General features: G+C 47.2%; 1 protein-coding gene across 3 annotated transcripts in view; it reads right to left on the reverse strand.

Moving 5' to 3' along the window:
* MLLT6 (MLLT6, PHD finger containing) overlaps positions 1–19,886 on the reverse strand; it is a 74,568-nt gene extending 54,682 nt beyond the window's left edge. For all 3 annotated transcript variants that reach the window (XM_030540914.1, XM_030540915.1, XM_030540913.1), the window contains exons 1-6: positions 19,459–19,886; positions 14,393–14,472; positions 7,060–7,114; positions 3,562–3,671; positions 1,599–1,702; positions 615–708 (exon numbers count right to left, since the gene is read on the reverse strand). In XM_030540914.1, the coding sequence (XP_030396774.1) occupies positions 615–708; positions 1,599–1,702; positions 3,562–3,671; positions 7,060–7,114; positions 14,393–14,472; positions 19,459–19,567 (552 nt within the window). In that variant the 5' untranslated portion in view covers positions 19,568–19,886. The remainder of the gene's footprint in view (positions 1–614; positions 709–1,598; positions 1,703–3,561; positions 3,672–7,059; positions 7,115–14,392; positions 14,473–19,458) is intronic.
* Between the last annotated feature and the right edge of the window lie 3,090 nt (positions 19,887–22,976).

Raw genomic sequence — 22,976 nt, forward strand, 5'->3', positions numbered from 1 at the left:
GATAGATAGGGCCAGATTCTATGCTGTGTCTCCTGGATGGCTTCATGCCATCTTTGGGCCTCCCCAGATTCCAGGCATAAATAAGGGCAGCTTTATCTTCCAGCAATCTCTTCAGCAAGGCCATATGGTCTGGACAATAGCTCAGAACCCCCTTAGTACCAAGAGTCCTGTAGCACCACATTCCCTCCTGCCCTGACACGTCCCCTATTGGTCCCAACACCACCGCCTAGGCCAGAGCAGTAATGGACAGTTTACACCAGCCCTGCCCTGCTCCTGCACCTGGAGAATTTCCCCACAGCCCCTTAAAGCTTATTTACAGCCCTTCAGTGCTCCCAGAGTGCCCTACAGGGGCAGGAGCAGGGGGCCAGAACCAGCTCCATAGTTTTAAAGTGCTTTGGGTCAAAGGTCAGGGAGGGTAGCCACTCGCAGGCTCTGCTAGTCCTGTCGGAGCAAGAGAACCAGGGAGTCGTCCACGGCATAGGATGATGGTCTTGCTACATGTCCTCAGATCCTCTCCTGCTGCCAGGTATCGGGACGATCCGGGGTCAACCCCCAAGACGCTGCCTCCCCTTTCAAGCGGGAATAAGCCCTACCAGCGAAACAAAGGGACTCACCATTTTGTTGAAGTGATACTTGCAGTAGCCACAATATTTGACATTGTCGACTTCCAGGACTTCCTCTTCACACAAGAGGCCCGCCATCTGGGCACTGAAATACACAAGATTCGGGGGGGAGGCAGAGCATAAACCTCAACAGGCCAGGTGCTGAGTGCTTTGTTCTGTGAAGGGCTGGATGCTTCCCATCCTGGCCTGTTCAATAAATGGTTTGTCATGGGGGGAGGTGGGGGGACTTTAAAAATGTTAGGAGAAAATGTTAACCAAAATTCGACACTTTGGAACCATTTCAACCTCTCTCTAAGCTTGTGGGGAAAATTTTCGCAAAATGTTTTAGTGGAAATGTTGAACATTTTCTACCACCTCGTTTTGTAATTTTTGCATTTAGCTGAGGCCTAGTCTGAGCAATATGTGATTATTCCAAGGGACAAGATCTCATAAGCCAGGCTGTTCCCAGCACAAGCCAGGGAATTCCAACCTTCCCGCGATCGACAGGCTCTGAGGGTACACGATAGATGGGACCAGGGTGACCAGATGTCCTGATTTCATAGGGACAGTCCCTATATTTGGGGCTTTCCTATTACCCCCCCCCACCCCGTCCTGATTTTTCACACTTGCTATCTGGTCACCCTAGATGGGAAAATCACATATTTCTGGCTAAGCTCTTTCAGGCCCTGTGCTTGTGAAAAAGCATCCCTGGGTTGTGAGGCAGCCTCTCTATCACTGGATTTCACCCAGTCCTAGGGAATTCCCCGTCACTCACCGCCCCACTCTGGGAATGCCTCCTTCTTGTAAAATTTCACACAACCCTGGGGAATCCCCTACACCTCTGGCAGTTGTGGGGAATCCCCCCCCCCCCCCAAATATAAAGCCAGTGTTATTTGCCCAGTTCCCCTTGGAGTGGGGCCCTGTCTGTTGTTTAACATGGCCTCAAGGCTGTGGCAGAGAAAACAGCGGATGGGGGTTGTTACTGCGGCGACTCACCAGGTGACATGGAAGGCTTGCCGGCAGCCATGTCGATTGCAGGTCATACAAGCCCCAGAGGCTGCTTTGCTCTCCCTGCCTTGCTCTTCGCAGATATAGCAAGTCTGGGGAAAGGAAACGGAGGGCTGTGAGCCATCCCCCTATGCAATGGGCAGCCAAAGGACAGGCCTTCCCCATCCCATGCACACTGCTCCATATGCAGCAAAGATCTTCCCAAACTCTTCCCCACTGGGCTGTGTCAGTTCCTTCCTTTGACACTGATACTGGTTTCTTTTTCAGTATTCCACTCAGCCTCAGCCCCATTGATCCCAATAACAGCCTCCTTCCCCTTCCTCCCCACACGTTTCACCATAACCCATGAGTCAAAGAGAGCTTCAGCCCACAAATTCCTCATAACATGTGGGACAAAGGGAGACCCATCCCCATTCTCCCTGCAATGCTTGAGGTAGATGAAGCTCCACTCCTGACATCCCCTAATAATATGAGGGGGACAGATGCAGTCTAATCTCACTCATATTCTCTCCCCCCCCCACCCAATAACAAGTGGTTTACACCACAATATGGGGCATTGCATACATACACAGCGAGAAGTGTTCTCTGGGCAAGGGCCGGGTGAGGGCAATGGGAATGCAAAGGCACAAGTCAGAGGCTGAGCCATGACAATGGAGGGAAATCAAGGTAACTTGCAAGAATTGCCACAGGGTGGGACAGGAGGAAATGGATTCAAACTACAGCAGAGCAGATTTAAACATCAGGAAACACCTTCTAATGGTAAGAGCCACAGGATAATGGAACAGGCTGCCTAGAGAAGTCATGAAAGCTCCTTCTCTGGAGGTTTTCAAAAGGAGGCTGGATAGCCATCTGCCTGGGATGGTTCAGACACAACAAATCTTGCATCTTGGCAGGGGATTGGATTTGATGACCCGTGTGGTCCCTTCTAACCCTGTGATTCTAGAATTCTAATGAGACTTCACTTTAGTATATGTTTTTGAAAGGGAATAAAATACCTGGAAATGAACCCAAAGTGGACAGGAAACGCAGGGAATTAGAAAAGGCCCAACAAAGACCATATGGAGGTGGGGGCATCTGGAGTAAAGAGAGAAAGGACTGACGGAGACCTCCTGGATCATAGAGTCTGCCCTTACGTCACAGGGTGGTTGGCCCCTTTAAAAGGAGGCAGGGCCCAGCCTACTTACGAAGGGCTTCTTTAAGGATAATGAGCCCAGCACAGCCCCCTGTCAATAATTAACCCCCTTGCACCTGATAAAAAGGTAAGAGCTCAGCTGAGGGAGGGTGCACCTAGAGAAAAGAGGCTCTCATGGAAAGCAGCATACAGAGATGCTAGCAGGAGGTAGAAGTCTATCTGGCTGAGTGCACACAGGCCCAAGTGGAAACTGTGGGAGGAGGCCTGTCTGAATTAGCTCCCAGAAGAAGGTGGATTTGAGGAGCTAAGGAGTTTGTACTCTGTGCAAGAGTTAATAAATAAGCCTCCTGGGGCTGGCGGGGGGAGAGAATCTTGGTCTAAGTACTCTAGTCTACTAGTAAATCATTGCATGACAAAAGGAAGAGAGAGGAGAGGGCATGCAAGGCTTAATTTGTAATTAAAGAGGTGCCAGGGCTCAAGTAATTTTTTTACTTTCATAACTAACACAGCAAGCCTAGAGGCGCCAGCGCTGAGCCTGGGCATGAATTAAGCTCTGGGGCCACGCCATGCCACAAGGGCGTGTGCTCAAGGGTTGGCAGGCTGTCATATCATCCTGTTCATAACTATATCAAGCTCCATTTTAAAACTAGTTAGGTTGTTTGCTCTCCCCACTGCTCCTAGAGGGACTCCTCTGATTGTCAGAATCTTTCTTCTATCTGCCAGCCTAAGTTTATTCATGGTCAGTTTAACCCCATTTGTCCTTGTGCCAACCATATTTTTTAGGTCTATTAACTCTTCTTCCTCCTCAGGCAGCCTCACCTTGCTGAAACGGTCGTGAGGGACGTACTGCAGGACAATCGGCTCCATGGTCAGCACGTTGGCGAACTGCACCTCAGGGATGTACAGAGCACAGACGACATGGGCCCAGCCTGGGGAAGCAAACGGGAGAGAGAAGATCACAGCAGGCCCCCATGAGATACCAGAGACATGGCGAGGACAGCAAACAGGCAGCAGGATGGAATCAAGGTTCAGGGAAGGCTGGAAGGGAGAGAACTAAACTAAATCACATCCTGGCCTTGAGATTTTGATTGTGAAAATTTTGTTAGGAACTCAGATCCTATGGTGATGATCAGTGCATGGGGAGAGAGAAAGAGAGACAGATAGGACTGGAAGGGACCTTAAGAGGTCATCTTTTCCATCCCCACATGTTGAGGCAAAATGAATTATACCTAGACCATCTCTAACAGGAGGTTGTCCAATCTGTTCTTAAAAACCTCCAATGATCGGAATTCCACAACCTCCCTCGGTAGCCTGTTCCGGTGCATCATTATTCTTAGAGTTAGAAATGTTTTCCTAACATTTGACCTACACTGTCTTGCTTCAGATTAAGCTGATTCCTTCCTGTCCCGCCCTCGGTGAACATGAAGAACAACAGAGCGCCATCCTCTGTAGACTGACAGATGGCTAGATGCCACCTTCAAATTTTAACTAAAGGGACAGAGATTTCTTGGGGAGGGCAGGTTTAGAATGTCCACTCCTCCCCACAAATGACCCACTCGAGATCTGAAGCCCAGATCGTTGCAGACCAGCCAGAATCACCAGCCACCTGGGAGAAGGACAACTCTCCACAAGATGTGGCTGGGACAAGTCTGGAGAAAAAGGCCCCCTCCATTTCAGCAGCCCCCACCCCCAGCTTGATAAATTCCAAATCCTCAACGGAATCAGATGCAGAAGCAGAATCTCCACCCTGCCTAGGACAGCATTAGCACAGCGAGACAGTTAGGGTCCCTCTCTACTAGCTAATCTACCACGTTGGGAGGAATCTTGGTAGCATACAGTATGGTCTGGCCCATGTAGACGGGCCCAAACTCCATTGTTATGGGATCATCTTACCGCCCTGTAAGCAGTGGGGCTGTCACACTATCCAGTGACATGCTTATAACACTTCTAGTTTCTGTTGGCGGAAGAAGATTATCATGTTATTACAATACAATCCCCCAACGTGGTACTTTGGCTTTTGCAGTTGTGTCCTTAGCCCTGAGGCAAGGCATCTATCATGTAGCTGGCTCTACCTAATGGTCCCACCACCTTTAAGGTCTCTTCTCTGCAGCTCAGGGACCCTCATGAGCTCCTTCCCTAAACTGGGAAGACATCAGAGAAAAGCTCTCTCAGTTTGATCCAACTCCCTGATGGCCTCAGTGTGACCCAGGGGCAGGCGCACCAGCACTGCAGGGAAATAAGCAGCTTTGAAGAAGTAACAGTCACTATGCAGAGCTGATTACATTGCTGGCTGCAAGCTGTGAGCACTGAGACCAAACTCCATCATGCTTCGAGGCAGCAAGAGGCTGGGGACGTCTGATAATGGGGAAGGAAACTTTGCAGTGCGGGACAGCTCCCTTTGCTTCCTTTCATCTCTCATTCTGAGGCTTGTGAAGACCAGGGTGGGCGCTGTCCACCCTGACTGATCTGAGGCATGCACCATCCCACCCTGCCTGCTCTGCATCCAATGAGGCAGACATTTCTCATCCAGCCTGCTCTGGACCAGCTGCCTCTGAGACCAGCATTACCTTCCCCTTGTTTTGGACAGATCAGTTCTGGGACAGGCACTGACCATCCTGCCAAGTGCCTGTGTGGGAAGACTGGACAGCTGGTTTTTCCCTCTTCCCACCCTCACCCATGCCTAGTCATTTGCTTATCTCAGCCCTGCATTTCTCTTGGCTACTGCAGCCCAGAGAACAGAGCAGTGAAGTTCCGGGGGAGCCTGTGCTATTGCCAGTCTGAAGGCCAGCCAGCAGGGGCTGCTATGTTCCAGAGGTAGACAAATCCCCTACGCCCACGCCTTCCAGACCTGAGAACTCCTGTATCTGAACCACAAATTTCTTGCAGGTCAGGACCATGCTTTGCCTTCCAACCAGTAGGGGCAGCTCATCCAAAACGAAAACATTTCACCTTAAAAAGAACTGAACTCTTTCAGGTTTAGCTGACTGGCTCAGATGTAGCCTAGGTGATTCGTAGGCTTGGCAAAATTAAATTTTTATATTTTGATAACGTCAATATCTACTATTTATGTTTATTTTTAAGCAGTTCTTTTCAATTGTTATCTATTACAATTTTCATAATGGAGGGACATTTTTGCGGGGTCAGACAATAGCGGAGGTTAGACAATAATTATTTAATGACACTAGGCATTGAGATTCATAGACTTAAAGCTTAGTAACCGTTCACACAAAAATTGTCAACATCACATCAAACTATACAAAGTAAATATCCTTAAATCAAATTCCAAGACATTCTCAAGCAGCATTTTTCTTACTTTGCCTATCTGTGCATTTTAATTATCGATGGAAATATTTTTTCACCAGTTTGTGTGTGTACGGTGAAATCAACGTTTACTGACATTTACCGATAAAAATCTCAACCTTCCACATCTATTCATTAGTAACTGCTGCCACCGGAGGTCTCTTCAGTTGTCTCTTTGCAATGAGTTCCAGGGTCTCAATCCAGTTCCTTGAGAACAAGTACCCAAGTTGAACCATCATCCCAACAGCCACTCGTAATGATGATAAGAATACCTAGCTCTTATTCCTCCATAGATCTCTAGGCATTTTACCAAGGAAGTATCATTTTCCCTGTTTTATAGATGGGGAAAAACTAAATTACAGGAGGGTGAAGTGATTTGCCCAAGGTCCTCCAGCAACCCAGTGACAGAACTAGGAACAGAACCTCTTCTTTATCCACCAGGCCATGCTGCCTCCCCGCAGACTGACTCCTTTGCTAGAAGTCTCAGCAGAGAGGGCAAGGATTGAATAGCTCTCTCAGAGAATCAATTCCCCTCTTATCTCTACTGGGAGATATTCTCTCCAGCATAATTAACCTTTGTAACTCACTGCCACAGCATATGATTGAAGTAACTAGTTTAGTAGGTTATATATTTATATGAACAATAGCATCATCTTCAGTGACACTAGCTTAGGTGAAAATTACAAGGGCCATCCCCATGCTTCAGGGCATAAACCAGAATATCAGTTGGGGGGTCAGGAAGGATTTTCCCCCAGAGAATAGTGTTGCCTTTGTAGGTACATTAGGATGTACATGTGTGTATGATAGGGGAGATGTTACTCCTTCCTCTGGCGCATTCAGAATTGTCCACTGGTTGGCAACCTAGACAGCATCCAGCACTGGCAACCTAGATGGACAATGAGTGCAGTAATTTCTGGGTTGTTAACCACTACTCTGCATCTGGAACTGGTGCTGCCATCACCCCAGCAGACAATGCAATGAGAAAGCAAGCTGGCTACTCTGTGCAGGGGCATTTACCTCCATTGTCGGTCCGTTTCAGGGCTCCGTCTTTGTGGGGACACAGCTCACATCTCTTGAAATCAAACAGAAACAATGAGGTTAGTATGATTCCTGGTAGGGGATTGGGGACAGAGATGTTCTCATTTAGCACATGGCTGGATTATGTGGGATGATGTTTTCTTCACCGAGAGGAAGTATTGGGTGGGGGGAATAGGAGGGAAGAGGTTATTTGATAGCAGAGCCAGATATGTCCTGTCTGCCCAAAGTATTTTAAGTGTTGTAGCTGTGTTGGTCCTAGGACATGAGAGAGGCAAAGTGGGGGAGGTAACATACTTTATTGGACCAACTTCTGTTGATTGAAGGTATGAACTTTTTGAGCTACATGGAGCTCTTCTTCAGGTCTGGGGAAGGAAGTAAAGTGTCTGAGTCACTCTGCTTCCTTCCGTCTGAGCTGTTCGGCTTCCTGCCCCCAACCTGAAGAAGCGCTCTGTGTAGATCAGAAGTTTGTACCCTCCTCCACCAGAAATTGGTCTAATAAAATGTTACCACACTGACCTTATCTCTCTAATACCAGAGTGATGCACTTACACCAGAGGGATCCAGTGCGTGATTAAGAGCCTGGATCCTTAACTGGTATAAATTGGTGTAGCTCAGTGGCTCTCAACCTTTCCAGACTACTGTACCCCTTTCAGGAGTCTGATTTCTGTATTTCCAAGTTTCATCTCACTTAAAAACTACTTGCTTACAAAATCAGACATAAACATACAAAAGTGTCACAGCCTACTTGTACTGAAAAATTGCTGACTTTCTAATTTTTACCATATAATTCTAAAATAAACCAGTTGGAATATAAATATTGTACTTACATTTCAGTGTATAGTAACAGAGAGCAGTATAAATAAGTCATTGTCTGTATGAAATTTTAGTTTGTACTGACTTTGCTAGTGCTTTTTATATAGCTTGTTGTAAAACTAGGCAAATATCTAGGTGAGTTGATGTACCTACTGGAAGACCTGTGCATACCCCCAGAGGTTGAGAACCACTGGTATAGCTCCATAGATTTTGCTGGTACTATGGTGATTCACACAAGCTGAGGATCTAAGCCAGGGTCACTTTTCTATTTGCCTCATTCTGATAACACTCTTGGTGGAAGGAAGCTAGCTCAGGGGATACAACATCTTTCATTTCTAGGTCACTGGTCCAGCCTCGGTCAGTAGTGAACAAGGAACAGATTTTTAAAGCTATTTAGGCCCTGTTGTGGTCAGCGTTGCAACACCTAAATCCTATGAACTGGCAATGCAATTTTAGCTTCTAAGTGTCTCAATCCCTTTTGAAAAAGAGATTTAGACTCTTAAATCAGTTAGTGGCAATGCCTGAAAGCCTTTACAGTTCTGGGCCCAAGAGTTATGAATGACTGTGTGAAATGAGCTTGGAGCTTGAGTTTCAGCTCAAAGATGGGCAAAGCATCTGCAGGAAACAATGAATTCAAAAAATCCTGCACCTTTTTCTGTCCATGGTTTATCAGGGCCCAGGCACCAATTTTTACACCTGTAATGGTTTTAAGGGAAGATATTTCACATAATATGGGTTGGTCATAAAGTGCTCTCAGTAGCTACCGCTTTGAGTGTAAAATCCAGCAGCATTCCCAACTCACGAGTATTTATCACAAGTCTCACAAAGTTTGATGTTAAAATCCCAGCTCCTGTGGTCACGGAATTACATTAAACTCCCAGCTTTTTTTTAAGTAAATTTCTGGCCCTTGTGGCTGTGGAGAAACCAGGACTCAAGAAGCAGCAGGCAAACCAAAAGAACCCAAATGGGCTTTAAAATCATCTCAGGATTTTTCAGCCAATTGTGTGATTTTGGTTCGGCTCGTTATTTCTGGATGCTTGGGGCTATCAGTGGTGTGCGGTCTTTGCGCAGGCTAGGCTGACCAGATAGCTAGGAGCAGCACCAGGTTTTTTGGCGCCCTAGGTGGGGGTCCTTCTGCGCTCCCGGTTGTTGGCAACAATTATGCGGCGGGGGGGTCCTTCCACAGCTCCTGGTCTTCGGGGCACTTTGACGGCTGGTCCCGGAGCGAGTGAAGGACCCGCCGCAGAATTGCCGCCAAAGACCTGGAGCACGGAAGGACCCCCCGCCACTGAATTGCCACCGAGGGTGGCAAAATGCTGCCCCCCCAAATCCTAGTGTCCTAAGCGACCACCTATGTCACCTAAATGGAAGCGCCGGCCCTGCAGATAGCAAGTGTGAAAAATTGAGATGGGCGGAGGGGTAATAGGAGCCTATATGGGAAAAAGTCTCAAATATTGGGATTGTCCCAGTAAAATCAGGACATCAGGACTCTAGCGCAGGCCTTCTGCCCAGGGCTGTAGCTCAAGGCTGCTCAGGGGTGGGCAAGTGGTGTAATTTGCCCCAGGCCCCGCGGGGGCCCCCATGAGAGTTTTTCAGAGCCCCTGGAGCGGGGTCCTTCACTCACTCGGGGGCCCCAGAAAACTCTCATGGGGCCCAGGCCCTTGGAGCTTCTTCCGCTCCAGGTCTTCAGTGGCAATTTGGCGGCGGGGGGGGGTCCTTCTGCTCTGGGACCCACTGCTGAAGTGCCCCGAAGGCCGTGGCAGGGGGTCCTTCCGCCCTGGGACCCGCCGCCAAAGTGCTGGGTCTTCGGCAGCAATTTGGTGGCGGGGGCCCCCCGCCACCAAAGGCCCCAGGCCCCCAGCTCCCTGAATCCTCTGGACGGCCCTGCTGTAGCTCACCCTGGCTGCAGGATTCGAACTCACCAGAATGCAGAGGCCGGAATTCCAAAGGGAGCCCCGCCCCAGCTCTCCTTCTGACCAATGGCTGGAGCCCCCCGCCCACCTTTCACCATCTTCCCTCAGCCGGTCACTGAGCGGGCCTCAGTGGGCGAGGGTCAGCTGGGAAAGGGGCAGGCAGCCCAGAGAGTGAGGAAGTGGCCCCAGAGATAGTGCAGTGTGGCGGTGAGGGGGGCTGGCCTCATTGAGAGAAATGGCCACGGCAGGCCGGGGAGGAGACACGTCCCAACTCAGCCCCGGACCCTCTTCACAGCGCCACCAGCCCCCCAGGACCAACTCCCTGCCTCACACCAGGCTGCGGGTCCTTCCTGGGCCTGTTTCCCATCTCCACCAGCCTCTCCGGAAGCAGGAGAGGGAGCCCCACGACCAGGGAGGCTGCTGGAGCCAAAGGGGGCTGAGGAAATGCCCTCCAGTTGTGAGAGGAGGCAAGACCTGCCCAAACCCAGCCAGCCCCCTGCAGTTCCAGCAAACAAAGCGGCCAGGAGGGAACAGACAAGAGACTGGCTCAGGAACACACACGTGGCTGCACTAATTAAAATGGCCGGAGGGGACAATGGAAGTGGAGACTCGTTAACACACCCTGCCCTGGACATAGGATCCACCCAGTACCTCACCGCAGATGGTGAGTCCCACTATTAATTCTTTCCACACTTTTCTGTATCACTGGCTATTTGCATCTGACTATTTGTGACAGGTGAGGGCTCACGTGGTATTTTTCCTGCTCCCTGGTTGGACGACCCCAACCCACAATGAGCTTTCAAGGTGGCTGGGCCAATACTGGCGTGGATGCTACCCCAAATGCGTATTCCCAGGAGCGTGTTTGATCCTGGCAAACTTGTGCCTCCAACCTCTTGCACTAATATTTGCGAAAAGAGGCTGCAGGAGAGACATTTTTTTTCCTCCTCCGAAAAAATTAAAGGCAAACAAAACGTATTTTCTATTTTTATTGACATTTTTCTTTTAAGTTTTTCAGGTTTGGGAAGAAAAATCCAAACCCTGAAATTTTTCAGTGAAAAACTGATTTTTTTTATTTTTATTTTTTGCAAAAATGTCCATTTTGTTGAAAAAGCCATTTTCTGTCAAAAAAAAATGTTTCCACTGAAAATTTATGACTAGCTGTTGTTATGGGGGCCATCAACATGAGCGGGGGGGGGGGGCAGTGGATGTGGGCGGGGTCCTTGTTTGGGTTATCTGTATGTAACAAGCCCTAGAGATTCCACTCCTCAATGGAACAGCGTCCTGAGTTAGAAAAATCACCATCACAGTTAGCAACAAACAATTGGCTCCCATTTGGCATTCTCGACAAAAACATCTATAGTTGAAGGGGCCATGGAGCTCCAACTCCTCTCTGCCCCCTGGAGGTAACCTCTTCTATAGGCTTGAGCTCTTTCCTACAATGGGGTGTTAGCGACTGTGCAGATGTGCTTTATGCTGGTGGGACACACACAATATGCCCCAGGGCAGATTAGACCCATTTCAAAACAGAGGAAATCATGCCGCACCAGTGCAAACTGTGTCGACAGGAGGGGTTTGCAACAGGGTAGCTGCACCAGGGCCTGAATCTGTATCACCATGCACTTTGCACCAGTGCAAACTGGGCGTCAGATCCTACCACTCCGGTTTGATAATGTTTCATACCCACTTTGCTCTGGTGTCAATGACTGCAGAAGATGCATGACAATGGAGAATCAGACCCTTACTCTGTAATCATCTTGTAGTTGTATTTGAGCAGCCGCTAGCATCACAGAGGCCCTGGTCTCTGATCTCTAGTGCAATACACATTAATATGTGTATATAATATAAAAACAGCCTAAGAAATTATTGGTCATGGGCAGAGTTTGGGCAGCTTCTGCTCTCCTGGCCTACTATGCTGTACCTGCTCTCTGGATAAATAAGAGACTGAAGTCTCATGAGTTGTCAAACAGGCAACTTTCACCTGCGCTAAATAATATTAAAAATAATAAGAAACATGGGGGGAATGGCAGAGTCCATCAGGAACTCAGCAGTCAGCCCCTCCCCCCCCCCAAGAAGGAAAGACACTGGGTATTGCTTTGGTATTTGAATAGTCATGGATGCATTGCACACTGCTGCTGACTGGGCTGGGATTGCCAGGGACGGCACTGGAGAGCTGCTCCCATGATCCGCATGGAAACCCCAGAAAAGCCCAGAGAGAACAGAGTAAACTGAAGCCCTGTAATAAGAAATTTGCACTTGAAAAGGCCCCTACTCTCTCCCCTCCAACCCTTAGATCAAAGTGTCTCTCCCACCATGCGATTAGCAAAGCACTGATCATAACAAGAGGGTTAACAATCCCACACAAGACTTTTAATAGCCCTGCTTCTAAAAGACAGCTAAAGCCGCCCTCAGGGCCATTGCAGCTCACTGGGCTTCCCAGATAATTTGATTACAAAGTGGAATAGGTTTTCAGTTGCTTACTGTAAGCACACTAACATCCACAGCATCCTTTAGGGACCTGCGAATTTGAGGAGGGGTTCTGAGTAGGGATTAGCAGTACTTCTTCCTTACATTCAACCAACATGGTCTCTAGTTTAGCCTCCTGAGTTCTCCTTCCAGCTCTGTGAAAGGAACAGAGCCTAAAAGGTAGAGCGGGGGGGCCTAGAAGTTAGGACTTCTAGAGCAGGGAGTACAACCTAATGGTTAGAGCAGGGAACAGGGAGTGAGGACTACTGGATTCTCTTCCCAGCTCGAGGGAGTGTGGTCAGAGTAGGGGTATGGAATCACAAGATCTAGGTTTTAAAACCTTGGGCAAATCATATATTTCCCTGTGCTTTAGTTTCCCCCATTTGTTACGAGGCTATAAATATTCACCCAATTCATGTTTTGAGGGGAGGTAAGGTTTAATCTTTATAAAGTGCTTTGAGATTCTCATATGGCGAGAGCTATGTAAGTGCAAAACCTTATCAGAGGCTGGCTGTTATTTCTCAGTGGAGTTCAGCTCAGAGCCAATCACTGCAAGTGAGATATGGATGCCAATGGATCCTACCACTGGGATACTAAGAACATCTTGCACTTTGACAGCAGCGTTTTGCAACCAAGGCTACCCAGAGCCAGATAATTTTCCTCTTTAAGAGGAGGAAGCTAGGGCACAGCAAAGCCACCAGACTCTGGCAGTGCCAGGAACACAACCTACGTCTTCCAGGTCTCAGTGTACTGCCCAATCCACTGCATTGTGGTACACAAGACCACACAGTAAATAGCTAGCAGAGCTCAGCATAGAACTCACAAGAGCAGAGTCAGTCCCTCACTCTGATCCCCAGATGCACAGCTTCCTACATCAAAGGACTAGACTCTTTCTAGGTATTTACCCATCTGTGCATCTGCTGTTAGGACTGCTGGCGTTAATACACATAAGGTAAGAGATTTAGATAGGCAGTCACCCCGTGCTCACCTTAGGAAATAAGATTATCACTGTCCGGTTATTATGGAGCCAGGATTGAATGTCACATGAATGAATGGCATGACTGAAGCCCACTATGCATTGTCCAACAGATTTCACCGAGGGTGATTTAAAAGAAGAACCACCTGCAGGGCCATTATTCTCCTGCTATCCTGAAGGTAGATTGCGGGGCATAGTCTCCTGCTGAAACATTACAGTCCTCGCCAGGTGCACAGGTGAGGGCCCCCCCCCCCCCCCGAGGAGGATTTGCATGTGTGTGTATATTATTTCAGATTAGACACTGTTTGCATTGTAACTAATGCAGCAGGGTGTCCTTCCCTCCGCACAGGCGAGGGGGAGGAGGGGCGTGAAATCCAGATTACCGTTCCTGTCCTGACCCTCTGTTAGGAAATTATTTGCGTGAGATAAAACCACCTTCAGGCACATTCCATACTCTTTACCACAGTGTATATAAAAGCAGCATTTCCCAATGGTTAGAGAAGGGTCGGGGTCTGGGAGTCAGGTCTTGTTTGCAGTCCCGGTTCCAACAGGGGGTGGGATCTAATGGTTAGAGTTGGGGTCTGCAAGCCAGGAGACATGGGTTCTCTTTCTAACATTTCCACTTACTACTTTGCAGTGTAGACAAGCCCTTAGCGTGAGCTCTTTGCCAACTCACTTCACTTCTGTGTGTCCATCTGTGAAACAGCTATAATTGTATTGCCAGGACCCCTACAATCCCCAGCTGAGACAGGGGGCCCTACTGTGATAGGTGCTGCAAAAATACATAGCAAGGGTTTGTCTACATTAGTTTAACTAAAGCTGTGATTTAAAATAATGTAGTTAAACCAGTGAAAAAGTTTGCATGGGCACTCTTAAACCAGGGTTATATTGATTCTGGCCTTGTCTATACAAGATGGGTTTGATTTAAATCAAGCAAGGAATTTCAGAGGGAGTTAGGCACTCAAATCCTATTAAACTTCAATAGGAGGAAGCACATTTGAGTAACTTGGCTAAGGGTATCAGCAGAGCTGGGATGAGAACCCACATCTCCTGAGTTCCACTTCCTACCCCACTGGACCACTCCTGGGGAGTAAACGGGGAACAGAATAATCTATTCAGGGTAAAGACAGGTGTGATTCGTACTCACCACCCTGGCGGCTCTCTCTTGAGATTCACATTTTCGACAGAACCAGGGTCCGGTGGGAACCTGGACGATTCCATAGCAAGCTGTGAGGGGGAAGCAGGAGAAAATTAATTTGGCTTTTTCATTGTTTGTTTAAATTATTCAGATTCATACACAAACAAAATAAAAGGGGTCGGGGGCTGTCTCTCCAAAGCTATAGGCAGCCAGACTTAAATTACAAGAGCCAAAATTAAAATTAAACAGCAGCTTATCCTCCCGACTCCCACTACCAGGTAACCCAATACAATACAACACAACACAATACACCCACCTCTCTCTCCCACCCCCACCAATCTGTTGTAGAACATCCTCTGGCTCTGGTCAGATCTGCAGACCTTAGTGCATTGTAAAAAGAAAGCCAGTCTGAAGGCCCAAAGGGACCATTAGATCATCTAATTCCAGTCTGACCTGCAGCATAACGCAGGTTGTGGAGTTTCACCCTGTAAATACAGGCACAAGGCAGCAAACTGACTTGCCTTACTGGCAGAGTGGGGAATAAAATCCAGGATTGTCTGGCTCTCAAACCTAAGGCCTTGCTACAGGACCTTAGCAGCTGTCTGGCATGCAGTTAGCTCTAGGCTGCAGAGGAAGGCTTTAAAGGTAAGAAACATTCTCCTTAAATCCACAACTGGGGCCAGATCTTCAGCTGAGCTCAGCACTTAAATAAGTGATAAAGTTTTCCAAAGTACTCAGCAGCTTCACTGTGACACTGCAGGCCAGACTTTCAGAAGAGGTCAGCACCCAACATGCAGAAAGCTTCCGAAAAATCTGGCCTGAATGAGAGCTGAGCTCATTGGAAAATCTGACCTAAATGGAGTGGAGAGACAACTCCCACAATCCCCAGCCAATTTCAAATCCACCTGGTTCTGCTTTATTTAGATTTAAAATAATTAAAAAGACTTCTATCCAAGGCTCTAGGTACCCTAATCATCATTAATAATACAGTAAAATCACAGCAGCATTAAAGCAACCGTTTCACCAGGAACTTTGCCAGCCAGACAACTATAAAATCCCTTCCATCTCTTCATCACTGTAAGAAGCATGCCCTTAGCCCTCTCCAAAAACCCTGTCAAAGAGTTGCCTTTTTCAGCATGCCAGGAAGGTCACCAAATCTGGGCTATTTTGGACCAAAGTGGGGAACGAGCTTCACTTTTAATGTAACAGCCTCCAGCTAGCATCCAGGAAATCTTCATATTTTCACCCTACTCTTATCAAAATGTTCCCCTCTCTTTGCTCTCCCAGCGTGACTGATTGTCTCCAGCTCCCTCTGTGTCAACAGAAGCTCTCTTCTTTATAATCGGCCTGCTTCCCTTCTGCCATGGGGAAAGCCAACATCCTGGCCATTATAATCCTTTCCAAGGACTGGAGATGTCACTTGAGGATGCCCTACCTCCTTCAGCAGCAGTGCCTCTATCTAACCCATCAAGAGATGTACTTGCTGGATTTTAAGAAAGTGTTGCTGACTCTGGAAGGATGCATGTGGGTTTAAAGCAACAGAAGCAAAGAGAAGACAGGGGTATGGTCATTCATGCTCCAGCTAGGATGTAGGGACCCGTCAGCAAAGAACAAATTACATCCTCCTTACTCAACCTTCAAAGCTGAGCTGACAGTTGGAATGGAGTCCCCACCATTGAAACTAGATTGGACAAAGCATCTGAAAATATAATGCTGGAAGCACTCATGTGATGTTCCCTGGGGACAGACGGGACAGGACCACAATAAGTTTTCTCCATTTCTCTAATGTCTGAGATTTTATATGAGTCAGTGGGGAAAAATGGAGGTGGTGGAGTTAAACTGAAAGGACTGGCTCACTCCAGGACGAGCCAAGGCATACACATAAGAAAATAGAAACTATATAAAGGCAATGACAGAGGAGTGCCTTGGGTCCATCTTTAGCAATGGGCATACGGCCAGAGGCAAGCACTCAGCTGAAGACATGATTAGTTTCCCTGCCTGTTGCTTGAACAAGAAGAAAGAAAGAAAGAAAATTAAACTGGACATGGACCAGAGTTGAAAATGTTCTTAATCTGCTTTTGAGACTTTTGTTGAAAAATGTAATTTTGAGTAACAAAAAGGGACAACATTTTAATGAAATTTTTCACATAAAATTGCATTCCATTTTTTGACCAGCTCTAACGTGAAGTTTTAAAGTAAGCTCATTTTTGGCTCTATTTTATTCATGCAGTCGAAAGTTAAACATGGTTTACCTTTGCTGGTGTTGAAAAAGCCCAAAGAGATAAATTAACAAAGTAACTCTATTTGGAAGAGAAAATTTAAAGTATGCCAAAATCATATCCGAATACCATGTTCATAGGTAGTGTAGTAAGGGAGGGTGGCAAGGATATCAAATAGGATGTCCCTTAAAATTATTATAACCTGAAGGAGCCAAGTCTTCCAGGTCTAAATATCTAGTTTGTAGGATACTTTATACACTACTTTATGACTCAGGCTTTTATAAACTAAAAGTTGGTTTTGTAGGCCCTACCAAAACAACGTTCTGTGCCTGCTCTGCTGTCTCTGCAGCAAGTAGTAAACATATACAGTCCCAATATAATTGCATTGGCTTGTACACAAAGACATTTAAAACTCATAAAGCACTGTAAAAGTGGGAACTGTCCTAGTTACCAATTAAAAGCATATGTGTTAATGTTCAGGGCAGGGGGTGGGGCACAGAAGCCAATGCCCTTCTTCCCCCCACTCCCAGTCCCAATAATCAGTAGCGAAGAAAAATATCCTCAAGTTTCTGGTATTACAAAAATAGGAAGTAGAAGAGCTACATCAGTGACATTAAAACAACAAGCCAGTGTCATTTCAGAGTGACCAACTACATGCTAACAGATCATTAGAGGCATCCTGGAATAAACTCTTTTATGACAGGAGGCACTGCATCTGTTTGTGAGGAGAATTCCCCTACAAGCTCTGCTTCTTCTGTTCAGGGCTGCCCGGGGGTGGGGCAAGTGGGGCAATTTGCCCCAGGCCCTGCAGGGGCCCCCATGAGAATATAGTATTCTATAGTATTGCAACTTTTTCTTATGGAAGAGCCCCCCAAAATTGCTTTGCCCCAGGCCTCCTGAATCCTCTGGGCAACCCTGCTTCTGTTTAACTTCCCCTTGCTTGCCTGGTTGCAAATGACCTCTTTTTACAGGTGCGAGCATGGCATGTAAGCCACAGAGGAATGCCCAACTTCCCAATCACAGCAACCTGTATAAGAAAGTCTAGAAAGAAAGAGAACAAGAGAAAAAGAAATATTGGGGTACGATAGATATTGGCTTATGTATGATAATGATGGTCATTGGCTTATGTATAATAAGGAGAAAGAGAAACCAGGTGAGTGAGGTAATGTCTTCTGTTGGTGAGAGAGACAAGCTTTAGGGCTTCCACAGAGCTCTTCTTCAAGTCTGGGAAAGTGTCTCACAGCTAAATACAAGGTGGAACAGATCAGGAGTTAGCATATGTTAGCACATGTTGCAAGAAACCATTCAAGGACTAGTGGGCAGTCTTCACCTCTGATGTCCTAGGACAAAGGAGGATTAGTGAGTTACAAATTGTTGTTATGAGCCATAAATCTCATGTCTTTATTAAGTCCGTGATTTTTGGTGCCTAGCAGAGTTATGAATTTAAGTTCTGAGGCCTGCCTTTTGAAAGTGTTGGGCAGATTTCCTTTGAGGAGGGAGGACTCAGAGCTCAGATACAAAGTGATTACTTGGGAGCAGCGTTTGCCCACAAGTGAAAGACGGCTTCTGTCTTTTTTTCTTTCTTTTCATTTTGCTGTGTGTTCATTGGAGAGTGTAGTGACTGTCTGGTTTCACTCACCTCCTTGTTACTGGGGCAGCTAGGGCAGTGCAATAGATAGATAGATATTGGGGTGTGTATGATGATAGACTGGCACCAGGTAAGACCAGGATACTTTCTATTATTAAACAAATATCACGTGATAATCTTATGCTTCTTCAGCTTTTCACCATCTCTCCTTCCACTAACAACTATTTCCCACAGATCTGAGGAGGGCAACATTTCCAGCTCGGGTGTGTGCTGCTCTGTCTGTAAAGCCATGTACACGTGCAAGTGATCCTTATTGGGGTGGGGGGCAGGATAGGTGGGGCTGCCTCCCTCCGCAGGACCCAGCCTGTGAGAGGGTCCCGGTGCTGCCCTTCGAAAGGGTTAATTCATTCCAGGGAGGCATTAATAACCCAGCCATGTGCAGCAGGGAGCTGAAGAAACACTTGTCAAGAGGGGTCTTTTAACCCCCTTGGCAATCCTGCGGCCCGCCCGCTCCCACGTTAATAATCCGGTCCCTTTCCTGCCTTTCTGTCACCCCTGCAAGCCCCTGCCCTGCCTGCAGAGCGGGGTCTGCACCTCCCATCAGATCCCACACCCACAAACACACACACACTGTCCCGAAGGATCTTGTCCCCACAGACGTCCCCCCCCCCCCGGTCCCTCCTAATAAACACACAGTCCTCCGGAAGGAAGCAGGGGAAACGCAGCCAGAGGTCACTGCTCTCTGCTAAGGACTCGCAGAGTGTACCCTGCTCCTAAACATAACAACAGCCACTAGTAAACAACCCGGGAGCCTCCCGTTTGAGTGCTGCTGCTTTCGTGAACTCCCCCCAAAAAACAGCACCCGAGGCTAAGAACCCACTCCCCACCTAGCGCCCCTCCCTCAAAAAAATCCCACCCATCCCCTTCACTCCCACCCCAATGTAGACACGCACCAGGGTCCCCAAACCGCTTCTCCTCCTGCCCCCTGCTCCGCCACCGGGGCATAGTCCCCTACACCGCAGCAGGGCCCATCAATAATACCGTTATTTCGAACAATAGGGATAAAACAAAGGCCCCCCCCCATTTTTTCTTCCTCCCCCCTCTCCCCAGCTGGGGATGGCTCAGAGCTTCCCATCACTGTTCTGTGCCTGGAAAGGAGGGGGGCGGGGATCTGGGTTTCCCCCCCCCTCCCTTCTCCCCACACCCCTTCCACTCCCCACAAGCCCAGCCCGGCTCTGGGGAGAGGGGTCTTCCCCTCCCTGCCTTACCTTGATGTACAGCCACGTTGCAACCGTGTCCATCGCAATAGACCAGCGGGTTCTCTGCCCATCCTCTCTCGTCAGAACAAACACAGCAGCCTCCCACCATCTCCTTCATACTTCCATGAGGGCTTCCTTTTTTCCACCCCTCCTCCTGCTACGGACACACTCCTCCTCCTCCTCCGTGCGTTGCCCCCTTCTTGCAAAATCTGCCTTTCACACGGTTTGCACAGGCGGGGACAGGATTCTGGGACCCCCAGCGCAACCCCACATTGTTCCTGCAAGGAGACAATCAGGCGCTGGCTAAGGGCTCAGGCAGGCGCTGGAGGGTGGCACATTCCCATCCACGCACATAGGCGCACATACACACACACACACACACAGAGTCATACACGCACACACATACAAGCTCCCCAGTCTATACAGCAATCATGGCTACGTAGAAGCTCTGTAAAATCTTAGGTTCAAAGACAGGAGCCTGATGGGTAGGGAGCTTTTTTGTTCTTCTCCTCCCCGCCTTCCTCCCTTTAGCTTCTTTCCCCTTGGAAACTGACCAGGAATCTAAATGTGCACCCGTACGTGTGAGCAAAACTTGGGATGCTTGCCCACTCCAGTCAGTTTGGATATCTCCGGAGTGATCAGCTAGGACCATTCCCCAAATCCTATTATCTATACAATTCCTTCTTGACAGATAGGGGCACCGCCAGCGCCACCATCTGGCATGCATTGGCTCCTAAAAAGCTAAAATAATTGTTTGTTAACCCACTGGCAGCTATTAGAAAAAGCATCTTGCCATGGGAACAGGGAGGACAATAGCCCTTTGAGTTTCACATCCACTGTGTAAGGATATCTTGATGTTAAATATTAAAAGTGTAGGTGGAAAAGCATAGCATAAGGAGCACTATTACCGTACACTGAGTTAGATTGTTATGACACTAATCGGAGTTACCAACACCAGAGTTAGGAACTGACCAGTCAACCACACTCCTCTTTTGGAACCTGAAGGACATAATCAGGCAGCAGCAGAGACAAAAAAAAGAAGAAGCAAATACAGTACATAAGAACATAAGAACGGCCGTACCGGGTCAGACCAAAGGTCTATCTAGCCCAGTATCTGTCTACAGACAGTGGCCAATGCCAGGTGCCCCAGAGGGAGTGAACCTAACAGGCAATGAACAAGTGATCTCTGTCCTGCCATCCAGCTCCATCCTCTGACAAACAGAGGCTAGGGACACCACTCCTTACCCATCCTGGCTAATAGCCATTTATGGACTTAGACTCATAGACTTTAGGGTCAGAAGGGACCAATATGATCATCTAGTCTGACCGCCTGCACAAAGCAGCCACAGAATCCTACCCATCCACTTCTATAACAAACTCCTAACCTATGTCTGAGTTACTGAAGTCTTCAAATTGTGGTTTGAAGACCTCAAGCTGCAGAGAATCCACCAGCAAGTGACCCATGCCCCACACTGCAGAGGAAGGCGAAAAACCTCCAGGGCCTCTGCCAATCTGCCCCAGAGGAAAATTTCTTCCCGACCCCAAATATGGCAATCAGCTAAACCCTGAGCATGTGGGCAAGACTCATCAGCCAGCACTCAGGAAAGAATTCCCTGCAGTAACTCAGATCCCATCCCATCTAACATCCCACCATGAATGTATTCAGTTCTCTTTTAAACGCTGTTATAGTCCTAGCCTATAGTACATAGTACAGAACTGTGTTAAACATAAACTACTAAAAAAATAAAGGAAAGCAGCATTTTTCTTCTGCATAGTAAAGTTTCAAAGCTGTTAAACTCAATGTTCAGTTGTAAACTTTTGAAAGAACAACCATAACTTTTTGTTCAGAGTTACGAACTTTTCAGAGTTACAAAGAACCTCCAACTGCCCATAAAATATGACAGTCTACATAGTCAAAGGGTGGGGAAGAAACTGAGAGCAGGAATAACTTGCCCTAGTCAAAACCAGGTCTCAAGACACCCAACCCAGTGCCTCGTGCACTAGGCCACACTGTCTATCCCAGAGGGTAAAGCACTAGAAAGTAGACTGGACAAAGCAATAGAAAAAAGTAGAGTATAGGGACAATCCTGCACTGGTTTAGGAGGGGCCTAATAGGTAGGTGTCCTTTTAAATTGCTCAGTCCTATTCCTGTACTAGTAGTATATGTTGCATAAGAGATCAGAGTTGGCTGAGGAACAGAAGAGGGTAACCTCAATAAAAAGAGGATTTTAAAGTTGGATAGTTGACATTAAACATACTTCCCTTCCTGTAAATCTCTCTTGTTGTTCTTCTTGTTGTTTTGTTTTTAAAAGAAATCATGTAAATAATAAGAAAATGCTGCCTCTTGGATAGAAGCTTAACCAAGAAATCACTGAACCATATGGGATCTTTGCTTGTTATTTTTAGTCTTTGGTTGGTTGCTGAGCCATAAGGACAGATAATCTTGAAAGTTCAGCAACTTCAGAGAAGGGGAAAAAACAAACTTTATCTCAACTCCCACATAGACACACCTAAAAACTTTTGCAGCCTGTTATGCAAACTTGAATGGCTAGGAGGTCAGCTATTGTTCTGAAGTCAGTCCAGGGAATGGCTGACATTGCTGAGAAAAATAGCCAGTCTGAAATGCAGCACAGTGATCCTGAGTCCCCTATCATTCCACTGATTTCACAAGAAATATTCCTGATACACAATGCCACAAATCAGGACGAATATCTTTTAAACGGTCAACTTTCTTTATCTGTGTAAACATAGTATTCTCCTTAGAAGAGGTGATCTGCAAAAGGCCGGTCTATCCCTTAATACTGTGCCTTTACAAAATATTCACATCAGACAGCAGAGAGGAAACCTTTTCCAACAGCCCTAATAATCACCAGTTTAGCATCCTTTATATTGCACCTGTTCACGCATTACATCAAGGGGCTGGAAGGCAGACGGCTTCCCTAGAAGTTGCCTGCTGGGCTGCTGTCTTCCTTTTATTACATTCTTTTGAGAGTCACAGGAGCAGACAATATGTTTGCCAAGTTGCTGGAAATTCACTGAGCCTTAACTCACTTTTCTAGGAAGGTTTTTTTCCCCCCTTCCCTTTTATCTATTGTATTATGAATTTATTGAAAAGGGAAAAAAATCTGGTCAGTTGCCTTTATAACTTGACGGAGTCCTTTATAGTTTAAGGAAATAGGGTAAAATGCGAAACATCCCCAGTTTCTTCATGGTTTTGGTTCCAGTTGGCCATGCAAACAGGCACTTGGACTTGAACTGCAAATTTGCTTTTAGGGGATTAAGTTCCAATTTACATAACTAATCCCTGTGGTGGGGAAAGGATAGGCCAGGGAAGAAAGAGCATATCTGTGTCTTGAGCAAAATCAGGGGGAAACTGCAGCCATAAAAACTGAGGCCCGAAAATGTTTCATTTATATTGTGCATTTGTTATTTCCTATGATTTTTAAAATGTGGTTGTGCTTAGAAAAGGGGTTAGGTAGAAATGGCACATACAGGCACAAGAGAGCAGTATAGCTAAGTTATAACTG

This window comes from Gopherus evgoodei, chromosome 23 (genome assembly GCF_007399415.2).
Source record: "Gopherus evgoodei ecotype Sinaloan lineage chromosome 23, rGopEvg1_v1.p, whole genome shotgun sequence".
NCBI classification, from domain to species: Eukaryota; Metazoa; Chordata; order Testudines; family Testudinidae; genus Gopherus; species Gopherus evgoodei.